Source organism: Puma concolor, chromosome A3 (assembly GCF_028749965.1).
Source record: "Puma concolor isolate L17-30 chromosome A3, mPumCon1.1.hap2, whole genome shotgun sequence".
NCBI classification, from domain to species: domain Eukaryota; kingdom Metazoa; phylum Chordata; class Mammalia; order Carnivora; family Felidae; genus Puma; species Puma concolor.
Genome location: NC_141669.1, coordinates 75,971,934 through 75,991,428, shown reverse-complemented (window position 1 = coordinate 75,991,428; position 19,495 = coordinate 75,971,934). Strand labels below are relative to the sequence as shown.

At 35.6% G+C, this 19,495-nt stretch overlaps 1 protein-coding gene across 6 annotated transcripts in view; it reads right to left on the bottom strand.

Annotated features, from left to right (window-relative positions):
- The window catches only part of SRBD1 (S1 RNA binding domain 1), a 228,453-nt gene that overhangs the window by 165,801 nt on the left and 43,157 nt on the right, over positions 1–19,495 (bottom strand). For all 6 annotated transcript variants that reach the window (XR_015249241.1, XM_086701187.1, XM_086701186.1 and 3 more), the window contains exons 10-14: positions 18,444–18,547; positions 13,407–13,514; positions 8,673–8,830; positions 5,420–5,510; positions 4,575–4,682 (exon numbers count right to left, since the gene is read on the bottom strand). Coding sequence is in view for 5 of the 6 variants with exons in the window: in XM_086701187.1 (XP_086557313.1) it covers positions 4,575–4,682; positions 5,420–5,510; positions 8,673–8,830; positions 13,407–13,514; positions 18,444–18,547 (569 nt within the window). In the remaining variant the exon portion in view is untranslated. The remainder of the gene's footprint in view (positions 1–4,574; positions 4,683–5,419; positions 5,511–8,672; positions 8,831–13,406; positions 13,515–18,443; positions 18,548–19,495) is intronic.

Below are 19,495 nucleotides of genomic sequence, written 5' to 3'. Positions count from 1 at the left end.
TTATATTTATTATTATTTAACCATCACAACAATCTGTAAAATGGGTACTATTATCATCTCCTTTTATGGATGATGAAACTGAAAGGTTAGGTAATTTGTCCAAACTCACACAAGTAGTTAATAAGCAGTGATGCTGGGATTTCAACTATGTAATTAAAACAAAAATGACAGAGCAAGCATGCACTGTACTAATACCCAAGGTCCCCGGAAAATGGGAACAGACACCCTAGGTAAGAGTATCAATTAGCATAGTCACTCTAAAAGACAGCATGGCAATGAAGTTCAAAAGCCCTACAAATATTTGAAAATTTTCTCAAGCAATAATTCATACCACCCAAGACAGTGATTACATGGGGTGGAGGCACTCCACGGAAAAACACATAAGGAGCCTAAAAGCTGGGAACAAGGACATTCACTTTACTCATCTTTAAACTGTATACAGAGGTTCTATATTCTTTGGATATATTTCACAATAAGAAATCCTTTCTTTCCTTACCATTTTATCTGGACCTTTATATGGACTTGTGACATAAATGTTTTTAAGTAATGACATCCCAAATTAGCCAACATAATGAGAAGAAGGAAAAATAGCAGGGAAATAATCTCAGTAATAGACTCAGTTTGGTAATTAAGCATATTTCAGTTTAGGAGCAGTGGTCAGGTACATCTTTAAACCTGTACTTCATTTCTTAGAATGTATTGTTAAGAAATAAAGGATGTGTAGAGATCTAAGCACAAAAACATTTATTATAGCTTTACTGATAATGGTGATGATTAGAAAAAGCCAGCTGTCACACAATGAGGAATGTCTAAAATATAAGTTCAGGGGCGCCTGGGTGGCTCAGTCAGTTAAGCGGCCAACTTTGGCTCAGGTCATGATCTCGCGGTCCGTGAGTTCGAGCCCCGTGTCGGGCTCTGGGCTGACAGCTCAGAGCCTGGAGCCTGCTTCAGATTCTGTGTCTCCCTCTCTCTGACCCTCCCCTGTTCATGCTCTGTCTCTCCCTTTCTCAAAAACAAATAAACGTTAAAAAAATAAAAATATAAATAAATAAATAAATAAATAAATAAATAAATAAATAAATAAAATAGAAGTTCATGTAAGAGTTTATCTGTAGTAATTTTAAATGATTTTGTAAAGTCCATTTATTGGCATGCGAATATATTAAGTGGGAGAAATGTAAAACATGTACAGTGTGAGTTCCTTTTTATAACATACACACACAATCTAGAAATATGCTCTAAAATATAAATAACAATTTTGCTAATAGAAAAACCTATCACTTATCTGTGTTTTCCAATGTGCGATAATAAATATTAAAATCTTTAAAGAAATGATGTTTGTTTTTTAATTTTAAGGCAAAAGATTTTCATTACCTTCAGTCTTAGGCATTTTTAACAAATGAGTTTAACCCTTCGAGGTTCAAGCTTTTCTCTGCATTTCAGTTAGACTCTGGAAGATACAACAACTCAAGCAACAAAATTGCGATTCCTTAAATTATATTTCTTTTCTATGAAATGGCTGACACACTACTGGAATGAAAGAAGAAGAAAGAAGTCTAATGTGTAGTTTACAATACACTTCCAACTTTAAACATGTCTAAGTAACTAAGCCTTAGCATAGTTCTAATTAAGTTCTACAACTTAATTCCAGGGTTTTTTTTCCTCCTTTAGTAATTGGGATTTGGAGCTTTCAAAGACTTCCCCCATAGTATGTATAAATAGTAGAGTCTAAGATATTTTAAGAGTAGGGACAGAAATGGGATAGGGAAGTTGGATGGATGGGTCAAAGTACATGGGGTTTATGAGTCAGGAGATAAGTCACACAGTATGTTAACCTATGACAGATATGCCAAGGAAAAAGTATTGGAAAGAACAGATAAGAGAAAATATGCTGGTGGATGTGTTAGGAAAAGATTTTTCAGAATGAATAACTGACAGGATTATACTAATGCATATCAGATTATCTGTACAGGGGATAGTAAAAATGACTGCGAAAGAAAGTATGGAAATTTCAACTTCAATATAGTCTGTAATGTAACTTCAAAGTGTTAGATGAGAAAATAGTGTTTTCTGTAGAGGCAAGGTGAAATGACAAAAAAATGAAATCAGCTGATTTTCCTAAAGCACTCACTATAAATTCTGATTAGGTATTTGCATTGTTTAAGGACTTCAAAACCACCTACTAAAATATTAGCAAACAGATTTACAGTACATAAAAAATACACTATGATTAAGTGGGGCTCAAATCAGAACTGCAAAGATGGTTCAAGTGTAAGAAATCTACTACTATAATTCAGCATAATGATAGACCAAAAGAGGAAAAAACACACACAATTACAGCAGAATTCTAAAGAAGCATAAACGTTTTCTTGATTTTTAAAACAATAAAAAAGGAATCAGTATTTTTCAACATGCATGAAAAAAAAAGATTTCCTTTAAGTGATTTTTGAGAAATATACAAAAGTCAGTATTAGACTTGAGGGAGGTGCTAGAAGCATTCTCATAAAAGTAAAGGAAGGAAAAAAAAGGGTCTAATATCATTACTAATATTTAATAGTTTTTCAAAGATACTGCATAGTACCATTAAACAAGAGCAGAAAATCAAAAGGTATAGAACTTGAAAAGGAACTCATCATCTTTTGCAAATGATATGACCATTTACCTAGAAATCCAAGAGAATCAACTAAAAAAACTAATTATAAACAATGAAAGAATTCTGTGCTATGGCTAGGGACAAAATTAACATAAAAAATGGTATTCTTTTATATAGAGATAAAGTAATGTAGTAAAATAATTCTTAATAGATACACAAAAGGAGATAAATACAAAAGAAAGTTTTAATATTTAATATACAAGATAATTATGAAGAAAACTTCAAAGTGTTACTGAGAGCAAAACTACTCCCCATTTTAAAGATGAAGTGAAGTGAAGCTCAGAGAGGCACAGGAAGTCTTCCTAACTTGCCTGGCCAGTAAATGGTGACAAAAAAGACGGAACTAGATTTGTCGGACTCCAAAATTCATCTTTTCCACGCAAGATATTGCTGAAAGTTCAGTCAATGGATACTCCATAAGCAAAACCAGAAAAATTCAAGAAACCTTCACTATTTAATATTTTCAATGATTTGAAAGTTCGATTTATTTTAAAAAAAAATTTTTTTATGTTTATTTACTTTTGAGCCAGAGACAAACAGCATGAGTGGGGGAGGGGAAGAGAACGAGGGAGACAGAATCTGAAGCAGGCTGCAGCCTCTGAGCTGTCAGCACAGAGCCCAACACGGGGCTCGAACCCACGAACCGTGAGATAGTGATCTGAGCCGAAGTCAGACACTTAACCAACTGAGCCACCCAGGTGCCCTGAAAGTTCTATTTATAAGCACTTAAAATGTACCCAAGATATTTTTATGAAAGTAACATGAACAAGTTACAGAAAAATCAGAGAAGCTGCCTGAAATAAACTGAATTAGCTCTATCAGGTCCTTGTATTAGGTTCTCAAAAGGAGTAGATGTATATGCACACTTCCCAGGATAGGGAAGATCCCCAGTATTCCCCACACTACCCTGAACAAGAAGAGGGAGAGGGAAAAAAGCTGAGGTAGGCATTTCAATCTGGTCCTTTCCTTAACCATGGCCCTGTGGTACCTACAGTTTGTCCCTGACTTCCTAATCCCCTTCGGTTACTCTGCATTTGTTTTCCTGACATCTTGATTACATTCTTGGCACATGGAACGCTATACTAAATACAAGGCCCCCCCTCTTTTGGCCTATCTCCATGGATCCTAGAATTCTTCTCATGCTAGGTTTTGTTTGTTGGTCCTGTCAGTCACATACTCATCAGTTGTGACTTATAGTTAGTTATGATATTTCTCAAACAGCAGTGGAAAATGGTGCTCGTGCACTCTTCCCTAGATATCAGGTATAGTAATTCTCTTCTCTTGTAGAATTAAACTCTTAAGAACTTAATATTCTACTGTAGTTTGGAAAAGGTAAGCATGGCTACCTGAGGTACAAAGGGAAAGTAAGAAAACAATGGTGAACGAAAGTACAACTATTATAGTTGTAGGGGCAGGACTGGAGAAATGGGTGATGCGAATCCAAAGCTATTCAGAAGTTAACTAGATAACTATATGAAATGAAAGCCTGTGATGAAGACACAAATAAGAAAGGAATATCAGAAGTGCTCTGAATGTATAATACTTACCTTGGCTCTCAGTTCTGAAAACCAACAATTTATAGGCATCAGAACTTTGGGAGAAAAAAGCTAAGTTATCCACAGTCCTATGTACCAGTTAGTAGTTAATTAGAGCCCTCAGTCAAGGTACAGCCTGGAAAACCCCATGAAAACAGGTAAATCCTACATTGCTATTCCTGTGATAGTTTTCAGGATACTGAAACTCAAATTTCTCTGAGAGACAGACACTTTACATTGTCCTGCAAAGCTCTTGTGAACAGCAAGACATGGTCTACAGGCAAAAAAGAGGCATATCATAAAAAGAGAAGAGAGAACTCATCACAGAAGGAACTACAGAAGTTCCCCTGTCCCTCAAAGAAAACAAACATTCCTAACATCCTTACCAGTAAACAACATCCAGTGGTGCAAAGTAATTTTTCATTATCAGGTCAGCAAAGTAAGCTTCTGTTTCCCGGCAGGCAGTTCCATTTCCAATCACCACCGTGCTGCAGCTTCAAGGGATAAACAAGATGAGAAATGGAATGAGCTCAAGGCTTGCTTCTAAATCAATCAGGAGAAAACGTACAGAATGCACAAATACTATCATACGATGATCTTACTCTCTCCACTGTATCACAAGGGAGACACAGACTTAGGTAGAATTAAGGGCAATGCCGCTGCATTTGCTATGGGAGGCAGAGGACAAATATTTCACTGTGACACAATTAAGAACAATCAGCTTACTTCCCATCTAGAAGGAACCAAATTTAGACATGGATAAGAAACTCTGGTACATTCTATGCCATAATGAAGATGCCATGCCTGAACTATGTGATATATTGTCAAGTAATCTCTGAAGCTTCAAACTACTATCATATCCATTCAAATCCTCAAGACCATGAAAAAGAATGGAAGAGGAAAGAAGGAAAGAAGGCAGGAAGGACAGATGGACAGGAAGTGAGGGAGAGAGAGAGAAGGAGACAGAGGAAGCCCAAATAAAAGAAGTCAATGCTCACTTTTGCTCATATTACCACCTTTGTTTAGTGAAGGTGGCAGAGGAAGGGAGCAATGTCCCTCCTGAGTCTCCAAATGTAGAGTTCTCCAGCAATTTGCCCCAGCATTGTTTTACATGGTTCCTTCTCTCTCACCAAGGCACTTCCCTGAATCCCTCCCTCCAAATTAGGAGCGTCAAAGGTATCTCTGATTGGCTGAGACAGTGAAGTACTCAAAATGTTACTTATTTTCATACTTGAAATTCAGCAAAAGCCTCTTTATTTTCTCTGCCTCTCGGAAGCCTTGTCCACAATGCAAGTAAACCACATCAGTATGAAGTATCTGACCTTAGAAAAAATGAAAATAAGAAGCCAGTTTGTAACAAATTACAAAACATAACACACAGATGATCTGATTAAGCAATCTGAACCAAAAAAGAGAACTGCTTTGTCTTTTAAAATGCAGCATGAATCATTCATATTCACTAAACTGAATTCTCCCGAAGTACTCTAAAATTTTCTTACCTCCAAAGTTACAAGGACACTACTTTGCTATTTATTATTATTAACAAAATCATTAGATTAAATATCATGATGCCTAAAAGAGAAATAGTTTTTAACAACACCTAATATCAAGCTAACATTTACTGAATATTAACTATGTGCCAGGCAATGTTGTGATACTATTCTATTTCCTCTTTTGGGTTACAGATATGTGAATTTCTTTACCTTGTATAATTCTTTCAGCTGCATATTTATGACTTGTGTGCTTCTCTATATTATATTTCAGTGAAAAATATATTTGATGGTAACGACCTCAAGAACAGAAATAATGAACTAAGTGACCAATTTAGAATGTTATGAAAAAAACAACAAAATCTCAAAGAAAGGAGAAGGAAAGCAATGATAAAGTTAAAAACAGAAATTAATGAAACAGAAAAAAATATATATAATAGAGGGGATTGGTGAAGTTTAAAGTTAAAAATCACTTGAGAAAAACACATACTTTTCGCAATACTTATCAAGAGAAAGAAAGAAGACACAAATAACTTAAAAAAAAGTTAGATACAAATAAATCATATTAGTAATGAGAAGAGGATATTACTGGAGCTTCAGCACACATTAAAAAGATACACAGACTATGATAATCAACTTCATGTTAATTCAGATTAAATGATGCAATGGATAAATTCTTGGAAATGTCTTACCAAAACAGATTGAAAATATATACATACATATATACGTGTGGGAGTGTATATGGTATTTTTAAAAAGTTATCTTACAAGCAGTACAAATAATATCATGTCCAAACACAAATACATATGTTACCTCAACAGATGCAGGAAAAAACACTAATAAAATATACTTCCCATTTACTGTAAACATGTACACCATAAAAAAAAAACAGACCAAGTAGAACTGCAAAATCAAAAACCCATGACTATATCTATAATAAAGCATCTCCAGAAAACCAAAGGATGATCAATTGGGAATAACATAACTATCAAGGCCGACATGTACAGGCATTTCTGTGGGAGCAAGAAGAAAGAAGCAATGAAGTATCTCATGGACCAAAAATATCAAAAAGCACTTCCCTGGGAAAAAGACCTTTGCACACTCTTAATTTATAGGTCAGTATAAAGGTTGCCCATTGAGTTCAGGCAGGATTGGAAAACCCTGCTCTCTATGAACTCTTGAAACAAACAAGAAGAATATGCTTTTCAAGACAAAAACCCCAACTGAGGACAAACTGTTGAGAATCATATCCACACTGAGCAAGGCAAGGATAAAAGGGGCAAAGGAAAAGGGAGTGAAAGTCCCAGTAAAAGGGAGGAAAGCATTGGGAAAACAGACTCTAGAAAGTAGAAGACCATCTCTTTATTCATATAGATACAGAGGAGCTTTTCCCCCACAATAATTTTGGGAAAAAAATAAGTGATAGTTCTAGAGATATACTGTTAGAAAACCTTTCCTGGTGTTCTATCCTAAAAGTTGGAGAAAATGAATTTTATATAAAACTGACCAACAGAAAAGGATCACAATTAAATGCCATATAAAATGATTATTTTTTAAAAACAGGAAATTAAAAAGAGGACACAGAAAGATGTGTCCACAAAACAGAGAAAAATGGTAACCTAATATAGAAGAATGATCTACAAAAAAAATCATAAAAAAAAAGAATAACATAAATCAGAATTAAAAAACCCCAGAAATGAGAGAATTCAAAAGTGAATTAGCATAAAAGAAAAAGTTATTTTAGAAAGAAAAAACAAAACCAAAAGAAACACAAGAATAAATATAACAGGATATAATAATATCCTTTTATATATATATATTACATGTAATCTATAATAGCATACAATAATATAAATAAATAAGAGAACCATAAGGTATAAGAAAAATATAAAAGTTAAAAAAATTTAAAGTGAAGAAGTTCACTATAGAACTGAAATGAATTTTTGTAAGCACCAAATGAAAATGCCAAAACTTAAAAACATAGAAATTTAAATAACGAACTCAATAGATAGCTTTAATTGCAGATCAGACATACAATAAAACATAATTAATATAAAGACAAACAATAGAAAATAGAAGAATGAAAAACAGAAGAAGTTGAAAGATCTAATATGCATGTAGCTGGAATCCCAGAAAGAAATGGAAAAAGCTCTACAAGCCCCAAGCCAAATTCATGCAAAAAACCCGGCAAAAAACAAAACAAACACACACACACAACTAAGCACATCATAAGAAAATCTCTGAAAACCACAAAGAAAATCTTAGCAGTCAGAGGAAAAAAAATAGCATTACCTTCAAAGGAGCAATAATAAGATTTTTGGTTGATTTTTCATTCTCAACAAAAAGTATAGTAGCCAGAGGTGGGAAAAAACACTAACAAAAAATGAAATGACACCTTTAAAGTACTGAAAGTAACACCAATCCTGAATTCTATACCCAGCAAAAATATCCTTCAAAAAACAAGGGCAAATCAGAAACATTTTAGACAAAAACTGACACAATTTGTCACCAGCTGACCCCACACTAAATTTAACAAGTTAGAGTGTCAGGCAGAAAGAAAATGATCTCAAATAATAACACAGAAATGCAGTAAGAAATAAAGAGCAATAGAAAAAGTAGAGAGTAAGGGAAAAAATGCTGGGCAAAACAAAAATTTCTGGTATTAAAATATATACAGAGTTAAAATGCATCATATATAAATACACTACAATAAACAGAAGTTGCTAGAGGATAGTTATTAAAGCTTGAGCCTAGTTAATCCTCAATATCTCCACTGTGACATAGGAAAGGTCATAAATGATAGTAATGTGTTGAGACTTTTGGTCACCAAAGAAGGCAAATATGAAGTTTGATTTTCTAGTTTCCATATATGTGAGACAACCATTTTCTAAGCCTCAAAAATTAACATAATTTCCAAACCCTCACAACATATACCATGTAAAAGTTATGACCAGCCAACCAACTTTTATTTGAAAAGCTGAAAGATGTGCTTACTGGTAGGAGAAATTATAGCCAATTTGCAACCATGTTTGTAACCAGGATCCACCCCCATCAGGGTGCGCCCTGGAACAGGACTTGTTAAAAGGAGCTGACGAAGGTTCCGTCCAAACATCATTACTGATTCCTTCTCTGCATCTGATGTTAGTTTGGCCCTTTAGAAACCGAAAAATAAAAGGAAAAAGAACGGATTTAGTTTTTCATTCACCCAAACTCTCTTCCTGAAAAAGAACAAAATTCATTCCACTTATTCTTCACAGGAATACTTATTGTAACAAAATAAAGGAGGGGCACCTGGGTAGCTCAGTCAGTTAAGTGACAGACTCTTGATTTAGGTTCAGGTCATGATGTCAGGATCGTGGGATCAAGCCCCATGTCAGGCTCTGCGCTAAGCATGGAACCTGCTTAAGATTCTCTCTTTCTCCCTCTGTCCCTCCTCTGCTCCTCCACTCTCTCTCAAAAAAAATAAAGAATAAATAAAAAATAAAGGAAAAAACATCATATATAAAATTATACTATGAGTCGATTTTTGCTAACTGCAGTAATACATGTTACCATAAATAATTCTGAAGCAAATCTGAGGAGTTTGTCATACCTATATTCCTTCTCTATCTGCTCTATGCAAAAATCAATATCTATAAATATCTGTGTATGTGAGAGAAATAGAGCATATAAAGACTTGGACATCACATAGAATGTCAAGTTAAAGCTTACCAGCTGATTAAAAATACAAACACAAAATTAGTTTTTGTTTTAATTTTTTTGTAACATTTCTTTATTTTTAGAAAGAGAGAGACAGAGTGTGAGCAAAGGAGAAACAGAGAGGAGAAACAGAACTTGAAGCAGTCTCCAGGGTTTGAACTGTCAGCACAAAGCCCGAAGCAGGGCTCGAACTCACAAACTGCAAGATCATGATCTGAATCAAAGTTGGACGCTTAACTGACTGAGCCACCCAGGTGCCCCACAAACACAAAATTAGTGATAAATTATCAAATCCTAAGTAATCTCTTCTATCAACACTTAAACTTTTACACTTTTATCTGTACGAATCTGAGTATCTAATCATTCAATTCCATTCCCCACATTGAGTCCCCACCCTGTCATTCTCACAGAGATGTGACATGATCAAGGATACCAGTAAGCAGTCCAGAATCTTGCCTCATGTACATAACTTCCCAGCTTACTCCAAAGAAGTTAGTAAGAGTCTAATTTTAAAACTTTTTCTAGAATAAAATATATATGTCCACGATGGACTTAAAGTCCACTGGAAACTAAGTTTTCAACACCATTCATCTTAACAAAAGCCCTGAACATTATCATGTCCTGAAATTCTTAATGAATTTTGTATTAAGACATAACAAGCATGTCTTCACCACTAGATTAGGTTAAGAAATTCATGCCACGGCCACAAGAAAAGAGTACAAAAGCCACTCAAAGTACATTTCATATCAGTGCTGAGGTACAGTTATCTACATACCCAAAGACACACACAGCTGCCTGGGTGGCTTAGTCGGTTAAGTGTCCGACTTCAGCTCAGGTCAAGATCTCATGGTTTGTGGGTTCAAGCGCTGTGTCAGGCTCTGTACTGACAACCCAGAGCCTGGAGCCCACTCTGGATTCTGTATCTCCCTTTCTCTCTGCCCCTTCCCCACTGGTGCACTGTGTCTGTCTGTCTGTCTCTCTCTCTCTCAAAAATGAATAAACATTAAAAAATGAAAAAAACATTTGAAGACACAGCTAACTAATTTCTGCTTTTCTGTCTTGAGTCTTTTTTTTTTTTTTTTTTTTTTAAGAGAGAGAAAGAGCACATGCACATTTGTGTGTGTGTGTGAGTGGGGGAGGGCAGGAGAGACAGGGAGGTTTTTTTTTTAATTTTTTTCAATGTTTACTTATTTTTGAAGGAGAGAGAGAGACAGAGCATGAGCAGAGGAGGAGCAGAGACAGAGGGAGACACAGAATCTGAAGCAGGCTCTAGGCTCTGAGCTGTCAGCACAGAGCCTGACATGAGGCTTGAACTCACACAACAATGAGATCATAACCTGAGCCAAAGTCAGCCACTTAACCAACTGAGCCACCCAGGCACCCCTTGAGAGAGAGAGAATCCTAGGCAGGCTCCAAGCCCAGCAAGGAGCCCAATGTGGGGCTCAATCTCACCACTCTGATATCAGGACCTGTGCCAAAATCAAGAGTCAGATGCTGAACCACCTGAGCCACCCAGGTGCCCCTAAACTGGAGAACTTTCTCAGGTGAATTAAGAATACTAATAGAAAAAAAAAAAAAAAAAAACTAATAGAGTAATAAGAAAACAAAGGTAGAGAGAGTGGATGGAAGACATAGAGGAAATGTTCCAGGCAATGGAAAACCAAGTAATTTCATATGCTAAGGTAAAAAGAAATACCAAGATATAAGTCAAAACAAAATCCAACCACAAAGGGTTAGGCATGTTCTTCTGAAGAGCCTGGATTTAATCCTAGAGACAAAGAAGAGCCATTGAAGAATTTTAAGTAGAAGAGCATGAAATAATCAGATGAGAGTTTTAGGATGGCAAAGTGAAATGTGTTATTGCAAAATAAAGACAGAGATCATCTATGACCCTAGAAGAGTAATCCAGACAACTAATTATGATGTCCTGAACTAAAACCGTAACCACAGAGAATAAGAGGAGGCGAAATTCAAGGTATGATAAAGGATGGATGGGAGAATAGACAGCACTTGGTAACTGACAATGTAGGATTGATGAAAGAGATAAGTGTGAAAAATGACACATGGATGAATCATCTTGACATTTGCAGAAATAAGAAATCCAAAGTAGACTGCCTTATATATATATATAGTCAACTGAACTGAATGTATATGTTCATGATTATCTCTAGGTAGTGAAATTTTGTGAGCTTTTTTCTTTATGTTTTACTAATTCTTTCAATTTTTCTACATTAGGACAAATTTCTTTTTAATTAGAGAATCAAGTTAATTTTCTTTAAAGAAAAATCAATTGGGAGTTTTCTCCCTCAATTGCTGTTCAGGTAATTACAAGTATTTCTATCAAGAGACACATCTGCAGACAATGTCTGCAAACCAACTTACAGACTAAAATAAGATACATATTTTTTTTAACCACAGCCATTTTAGAAAAAGAGAAGAAAAGTGGTCTTGCTTGCCCACTGCTAATATAAGTCAAAGAAGGGTTATACATTAACACACCCACACCCAAATGGCTTACATTAAAATCTCAGTGAAATCATTCCATAGGCAGTGAAGCTACTCAAATCAAATGTATGCAAAAATGTCAAAAGCACTACTGGACATTTCATGCAATATGAAAAAACAAGATAAAGAAAAAATATATAAAAGGAAATAAAATTTTGAATAAAGTAATTTTCTCTTTTTCCTTCATTATAAACAAAATCCCTTATTTTAAAATTTTATGCCCTAGCACTCAAAAGCAAGAGATGGTACCTCACACAGACTTGAAATGAAATAGGATTCAAACCGAAACAATATTAAGGGACAACTGAGCTATGAAGGATGAATCAAGAAAATGCATGACTTTGATAAAAAGAAGCTGGTTAAAAAAGCTGTGTGTCTTTTTCAATAGTACCTCCTCAAACCCCGCTCTTTAATGTTTGTTTATTTTTGAGACAATGTGAGAGACAGAGTGCAAGCAGCAGAGGAGCAGACAGAGGGAGACACAGAATCTGAGGCGGGCTCCAGGCTCCGAGCTGTCAGCCCAGAGCCCGATGCGGGGCTCGAACTCACAAACCATGAGATCATGACCTGAGCCGAAGTCGGACGCTTAACCAACTGAGCCACTCAGGCGCCCCTCCTCAAACCCTGCTCATAACACCTCCAAAGTCAATGGCCAAGTCCAGTAAAAGAAAAACAGCCAAACATTATAAAGGTTGCTATCAATTCTAGTGAGCTTGAAGAGATGGCTAGAAATCTACTCTCAAGTAATCCTTGCTGAAACCCATAAAAGAGAATGAAGAAAAGTCTAAAGCACATAGGAAGGAATATAGAAAGGAATGGCGGGTTTGAAGACTGACTACAAAGGCAAGAGAGAAGCAGGAAAGAGGGTTTTGCCTCCCACAACTTCTTTCCGTCTCCTCCCCGACAAAAACTCACAATCTGCACCTTAGCTCTTCCGCAGTTCTTTGTAACTCTTAGTCCTTCTGCTAGTCCACTTAGATGGTCACTTTAATCATCTCCTGTAATATTCACTCATCATTGCTGATAATAGTCACCCAAATAACTCCCAGTTGGGAGTTTAAAACGTATATATTAGCCTTCTCTCTTCATAGTAAGAAATGCATCATGTGCTCCATGGATTTCCTTATGGTGTCTTTGTTTCTCTTATCTCCAAAAACCGCTTCCAACTAAATTCTTCATTAACTTCTTGGTTTATTATTCCCAAGTCAAATCTCTCATCAATAAAACCATTTGCCTGTCTTGGCTGTCGAAGTGCAAAACTGGTATTGTAAGACTGGAAGGGGTATACATTAAGTGGTCAAGATTTGAAAAGTATGTTGTAACTAAGAGTTACATTTTGTGATCTATGCATGTGACTGCCTCTACAGATTGAAATCGAGACTTAACTATAATTACTTTGTGATTCTGACTCAGTTCTTTGGACTGGTTAGTGGATCAACAAATATTTACTTCATGCTTTAATGGTAATGTATGTATTACCATACATAATAATAAATGGTATATAAAATTAAATAAGATGCATACCTGAACTCTCTACAGAGGAGAGGATAAATAAGGCGTTTAAAAGAATCATCCAGTGAACTGTGTAAGATCTTCATTAACTCCGGCCTTGCAAAGCCACGTGGTCTCCACCTGCAAAAAAGAAAAGCCTACACTAAAACTGATGTAACAATAACAAGACCATGAAAGGGCTCCTGAAGAGGGGAGAGGAAGTGGAACAGAAGAGGGGGAAACTTTATCGAAGCCAAAGTAACATAATCTGTGAGGAAAGACTGTGATGTCTGGAAATTATTACTATGACATCTGGAGTTCTTATTTTTAAAAACCTGGTAACCACATCCATACATAAAACTTAAAGGAGGAAAAAACTTTCTTATTCTGGGAAGAGTCTCCCGAAGCATTATTAATAATGGTGAAAATATTAAGATATAAAAAAGTCACCAGAAAAAAAAAAAGTCACCAGAAAATGACTAATGCACTGCTGTGAACTGAATTATGTCCCCTAAAATTAATATATTGAAGTTCTAACCCCCAGTGAGATGTTATTTGGAGATAGGGCCTTTGGGAGATAATTAGGTTTAAATACAGTAGTGAGAGTAAGGGTCCTCATGATGGCATTAGTGCCTTGAAAGAAAAGATATCAGAGAGCCTGCCCTCTCTCCATCCCTCTCTCTCCCAGTCAGGTGAGGACACAGTGAGAAGGCAGCAGTCTACAAGCCGAGAAGAGGGTTCTCACCAGAAACCAAATCAGCCTGCACCTTGACTTTACAGTGTCCGGAACTGGGAGAAAATAAATTTCTGTTCTTTAAGCCACCTAGTCTATGGTATTTTGTTATGGCATCAAAGCTAAGACAAACATGTATCCTCTTTGCCCCATTTCTTTATCTCTTCCTGAGAGAGCAGACTGAGCAAAGGACAAACTGTTTTAACTCTTGCCTCTTGCCATTCCTGAGTAGAACTCACTCTACTCCTCAGGCTGTAGTGCTCTACCATGCAGTGTATCTGCACACATGCTGATGGATATAAATGTCAGAGAATCAAATGTTAGTGGACACTGGATAGAGAACAATAAGAGAAAAGCATAAGCTAAAAAGGACAGATTCAGCCTTACCCCTTCTGTGTTTCCATCCATCTAGAGTATCTCTGCCCTTGCCCTTCAATGACTCTTAAATATAAACCACTAATAAATATTTACTTTATAAATAATAATAAAATAAACCATTAATATACCTTAGGGACACTGTCATCTCCCTTACTTATCTCAGGTAGGAAATTAACTAAACTTCAGTGAATAAACATTCAAGAATCAATTATATAGTATACCAAAGATTTCATAATAACTAATTGAATCCCTTCCATAGAAGATTGTTATCTGAGTAGCATATAGTTTTGTTTTTTAATTTAAATGAAAGTGCTTTCAGGACATACATCTTTCCACACAAATCTCTGTAACTCTCTACTGTCACCTTTATCTGAGGGCATGAGGGGTAGGGAGGAGTAGGATATGAATTGGATACACATAATTAATATTAAAATTAATATTATTATTACTGTTATTATTAATTTGGAGAGCCCAATGTCAAGAAAGATGTCCCAGAAGAAGCATCTGAGATGGGTTTTGAAAAAATTAACTGTGCTTTATCAAACAAGACCCAGAAAGAAAAGCATACTGGTAAGAAACCATAGCATATGAAAAAGCACAGAGGCATGAAAGCACATGATGAGTCTAAGTGACTACAAGTAGATTAGTACTGCTAGAGCATAACTGCCAGGAGCAGGTATGGGGGTAGAGGGGGCTAGAAAACATGGCAGAGCTCAGATCACTAAGCGTCTTACACATCATGCTATGGAGCTTGGCAAGTTAGGAGAGAACACAGTCCTGGGTCATGAGACAATAAGATAGGAAGACAGTCCTTAGAGGCAGGAAGGCCCTAAAGGAGAGATTTTTTTAGATGTATGTACCTGATATCTGCTGGGGGTCATTCCCTTTAAGGCCAAACCAAGGTTTCCCCATTGCTAGTAGGAAGAAACCAGGAATCCTTAACATTGCCTATCTGATCCTTCTGGAAGCCTCAACAGTCTTCCTTAAACCTTATCTCTTGCCCCCACATCTACTCTGGTTTCCTTCCAAATAATTCCCTATACTGAGCCAGAGTGATCTTAAAATGCAAACTGATCATTATGATAATCCTCTGTTTAAACCTTTTATTGGCTTTCCATTACCCTTAAGATAAAGAAGAACAAAATCCTTCCCTGTCTAGAAAGCTAGGTATGATCGATCCGGCCCATGCCTACAAGTCAATTGTCATTTCATGTTGCTTTTTGTTCCTCTCCTTCTGTCTCTGACCTACATATGCATGCAACCCAGACTCCATTAGGGTTCCCTGTTACAGACTCATGAAACACTGCAGTTCTCCTTTATGACCTCAGCATACCCTTAACCACTTGTCAGGATCTTCTCCATTAAACTATATTGTCACCAAGGACAAACAGCGTATTTATCTGTAGCATAAGGCTACAGGTGGATCCCCAGCATCTAGCATATAACCTGAATGGATGAATACATGAGAGAGGTGGAAGGTGAAAGAAGAAGGGGCATAGAGAATAAACAAAACAGAAGAGGATGAAGAAGGAAAGATTTGAGTAAGCATCTCCAGTCATTCAAATGTGTTTTAAAAAAAGAAAACAATTCCCTGAGAATGGTTCTTTGGTTCCCAGAGAAATAATTTAGCTAGCTCTTGTTTCGGGTCTTTACTTCCCATAGAAGTGTTTCTTCAATTATCTATATACAGAGAAGCTTCTAGAATGTAACTGAAACATATCACTATACCATAGTAAAGTATTATAGTATAGGTTAAATAATATTACCAATTACTCAATTGAGGAAGAATTGAATAAAATAAAATATAGATGAACCAAGAAAAACCATTTAAATCACTGTAAGGAAACCACTCCTTAACATCTACTCAGTATGAAGATAATAGGCTAAAACCATAACTAATACTTCCTTATTAGGAAGTTGTCCCCCTATTTATAAAAGATATTTCTAAAAAGGAAATATGCACAATAATCCCACTACTTTGTAATAAAAGATACCACTGAAGGCTACACAATTAAATGGACTATCATTTACTTCTCTCAAATATGTGAAAAAGGTATTACTTATCATTTAGACAATAATGAAACTGAGAAAGAAATAACATGCTCATAGTCACAAGGGTAAGAAGTAATATAACTGGAATTCAAACTCAGATATATTTGCTTCTTAGAATTTTGGGTTTCTTTGTTTTGTTTTTAAATGTTTACTTATTTACATTTGAGAGAGAGAGAGCCGAGCGGGAGAGGGGCAGAGAAAGAGGGATAGAGAGAATCCCAATCCGCACCATCAGCACAGACCCTGATGCAGGGCTCAATCCCACGAACCATGAGACTGTGACCTGAGCCAAAATCAGGAGTCAGATGCTTAACAACTGAGCCACCCAGGGGCCTCAAGATTTTGTTCTTTCTATGCAACTATCTCAGAGTTTCATCTTATTTTAAATTAAAACTATCTAATTTCTTCACACTACTGTTTAAATCTATGATTTCTTTTAGGTATTTATTCCCTTTTTATTTTTAATGAAATTTATTTGTTTAGAAAGAAAATAAACATTCACTAAAAAAACACCTACAAAATCCACAGGAGAGTATACAACAGAAAATTAAAATCTCACACCAGAGCTATGGAATAGATCATTTGTATTTTTCCAAAAAATGTTCTTACACACAGACATTTTTTGCCATTAATGAAACCATACTATAAATACTAATTATAAGCTGTCTTTTTAACCCAGTAAGACATGTTTGTATCTCAAGTTCAGCTCTATCTCAGCTCATCTTCAACTTTTCAAGATGGCTGCACAGAATTCCATGTATGGCTATAACATAATTAGCTTACACAATTTACCTATTGAGTAACATGGAGATAGACATTTCACTTCATGAGTCCTTGGTTAGCATTATTTGGTCATTAAGCAAGTTAATCCTTCATGGAACTGGTTTTTGGCAAAGCGGCTTCCAATGAATTGATGAAAGTACTATGTTGGATGAGAAAGCTAATTTCTAAAGTACACAGTACCGGTTCCTCTCAAAGAAAAATTCATCCGACTCTTCAAATAGCTTTCCCAGCAATCTCCCTAACTTAAGGTTACACAGTACTACATATCCTAACTGCCAGGCAATCTTCTTGACCTTTGTATCAGTTTTCTCACTCACAAAATGGCAGCTACAAATCTGCTCTACCAACGAACCAGATTGTTATAAGGATCAAATACACTCTGAAAAGGGAAAACTAAAAGTTAGAAGTTCTATACAAACATATGGTGCAATTTTAAAAGGTTCTGTTAACAAATGAAAAAAGATAATAAAAAGTTACATAAGCTTAGAGATTTCTCTGAAATTTCCAATAAATTTAATGTTAACTGCAATCATCTTTACTGTGCAAAATATTTTAGGTAAACTGCATATATAGCTTTAGAGATTTATATATAATATCTGACAAATTATAGTTCTGCTTCAATTATCCTTAATGATCAAAACATTTCAGATCTGTCATATACAGCATGTTTTTGTTAATTTAGCTTTTCATAAGAGAAAACACTCTTATTATAAGATTCCAACAGTACAAAAAAGTACTAAGTAAAAATCCCTCTCCCTAGAGATAAGTAATATGAATAATTTATTTAAATACTCAATACAACCTGTTTCCTATTTAAACATACACAACATTTATATTTATTTTAGAAAAGAAAGAAATTCTTTTTTTTTTTTTTTTTTTTTTTTTTTTTCAACGTTTATTTATTTTTGGGACAGAGAGAGACAGAGCATGAACGGGGGAGGGGCAGAGAGAGAGGGAGACACAGAATCGGAAACAGGCTCCAGGCTCTGAGCCATCAGCCCAGAGCCCGACGCGGGGCTCGAACTCACGGACCGCGAGATCGTGACCTGGCTGAAGTCGGACGCTTAACCGACTGCGCCACCCAGGCGCCCCGAAAGAAATTCTTTAAAAATCTATAAACAGACCTGTTTTGGATGCACCACCTACAGAATTCATTCTTCACGCCATCAGAAATGTTGACCTTAACAGTCAGTATCTTCAAATTTTCCCCACGGTTAATTGCCAGGATCTGAATGCAAACATATATGGCAAAGACTGATGATCCACAAAATATATAAATGGTCAATTTAATCAGTCAACATTTGTGAAATAAAAGAGCAGTTATCCAGTCTAGAGCTATATGAATTTTTCATTCATTTATTTACCAAAATGTATTTAAAAATAATCACTTCTTTATATTAAAAAAAATTATTTTAATAAAGTACTGGTAAAAGCCTATGACATTCACAGAAGGAGACTGGTGATCTAAGAATCTCATTTCAGATTTGATTAACTGAAAATTTTTGATCATCTGGAGTTAAAAAATATATTTTTCACATTTGTGAAAATTTATGGCTGAGATTTACAAACATGCAAATTCCCATGTGGAATAGTAACTACTAACTGTCACCATTTATTTAGCATTTACTAATTGTCAAGTCCATCTAAGCACTTTAAATACTTACCTCATTTAATTTTCAAAGCCACCAGTGAGGTATTTATTTTCTTCATTTTACATAATAATTTTTCTAAGACTACTCTGTCCCAAATAACAAAGATTACAAATGAAGGAAAAATGTAAATTCAGTTCAAGCTATCTCTTAATGAATATATTAAAAGAGTAATTGTCTCAAAATATATTAAAAACACTCCTTTAAAGAAGAGCAAACAGGGGCACCTGGGTGGCTCAGTAGGTTGAGCATCCAACTTCGGCTCAGGTCATGATCTCATGGTTCGTGAGTTCAAGCCCCATATCAGGCTCTGTGCTGACAGCTCAGAGCCTGGAGCCTGTTTCAGATTCTGTGTCTCCCTCTCTCTCTGCCCCTCCCTGCTCATGCTGTCTCTCTCTCTCAAAAATAAACATTAAAAAATTAAAAAAAAAATAAAGAAGAGCAAACAAACCTAAAGCAAGTAGAAGAAAGGAAATAATATAGAGGGAAAATAAAAAGAGAACAGAAAAATAATAGAAAATAATGCT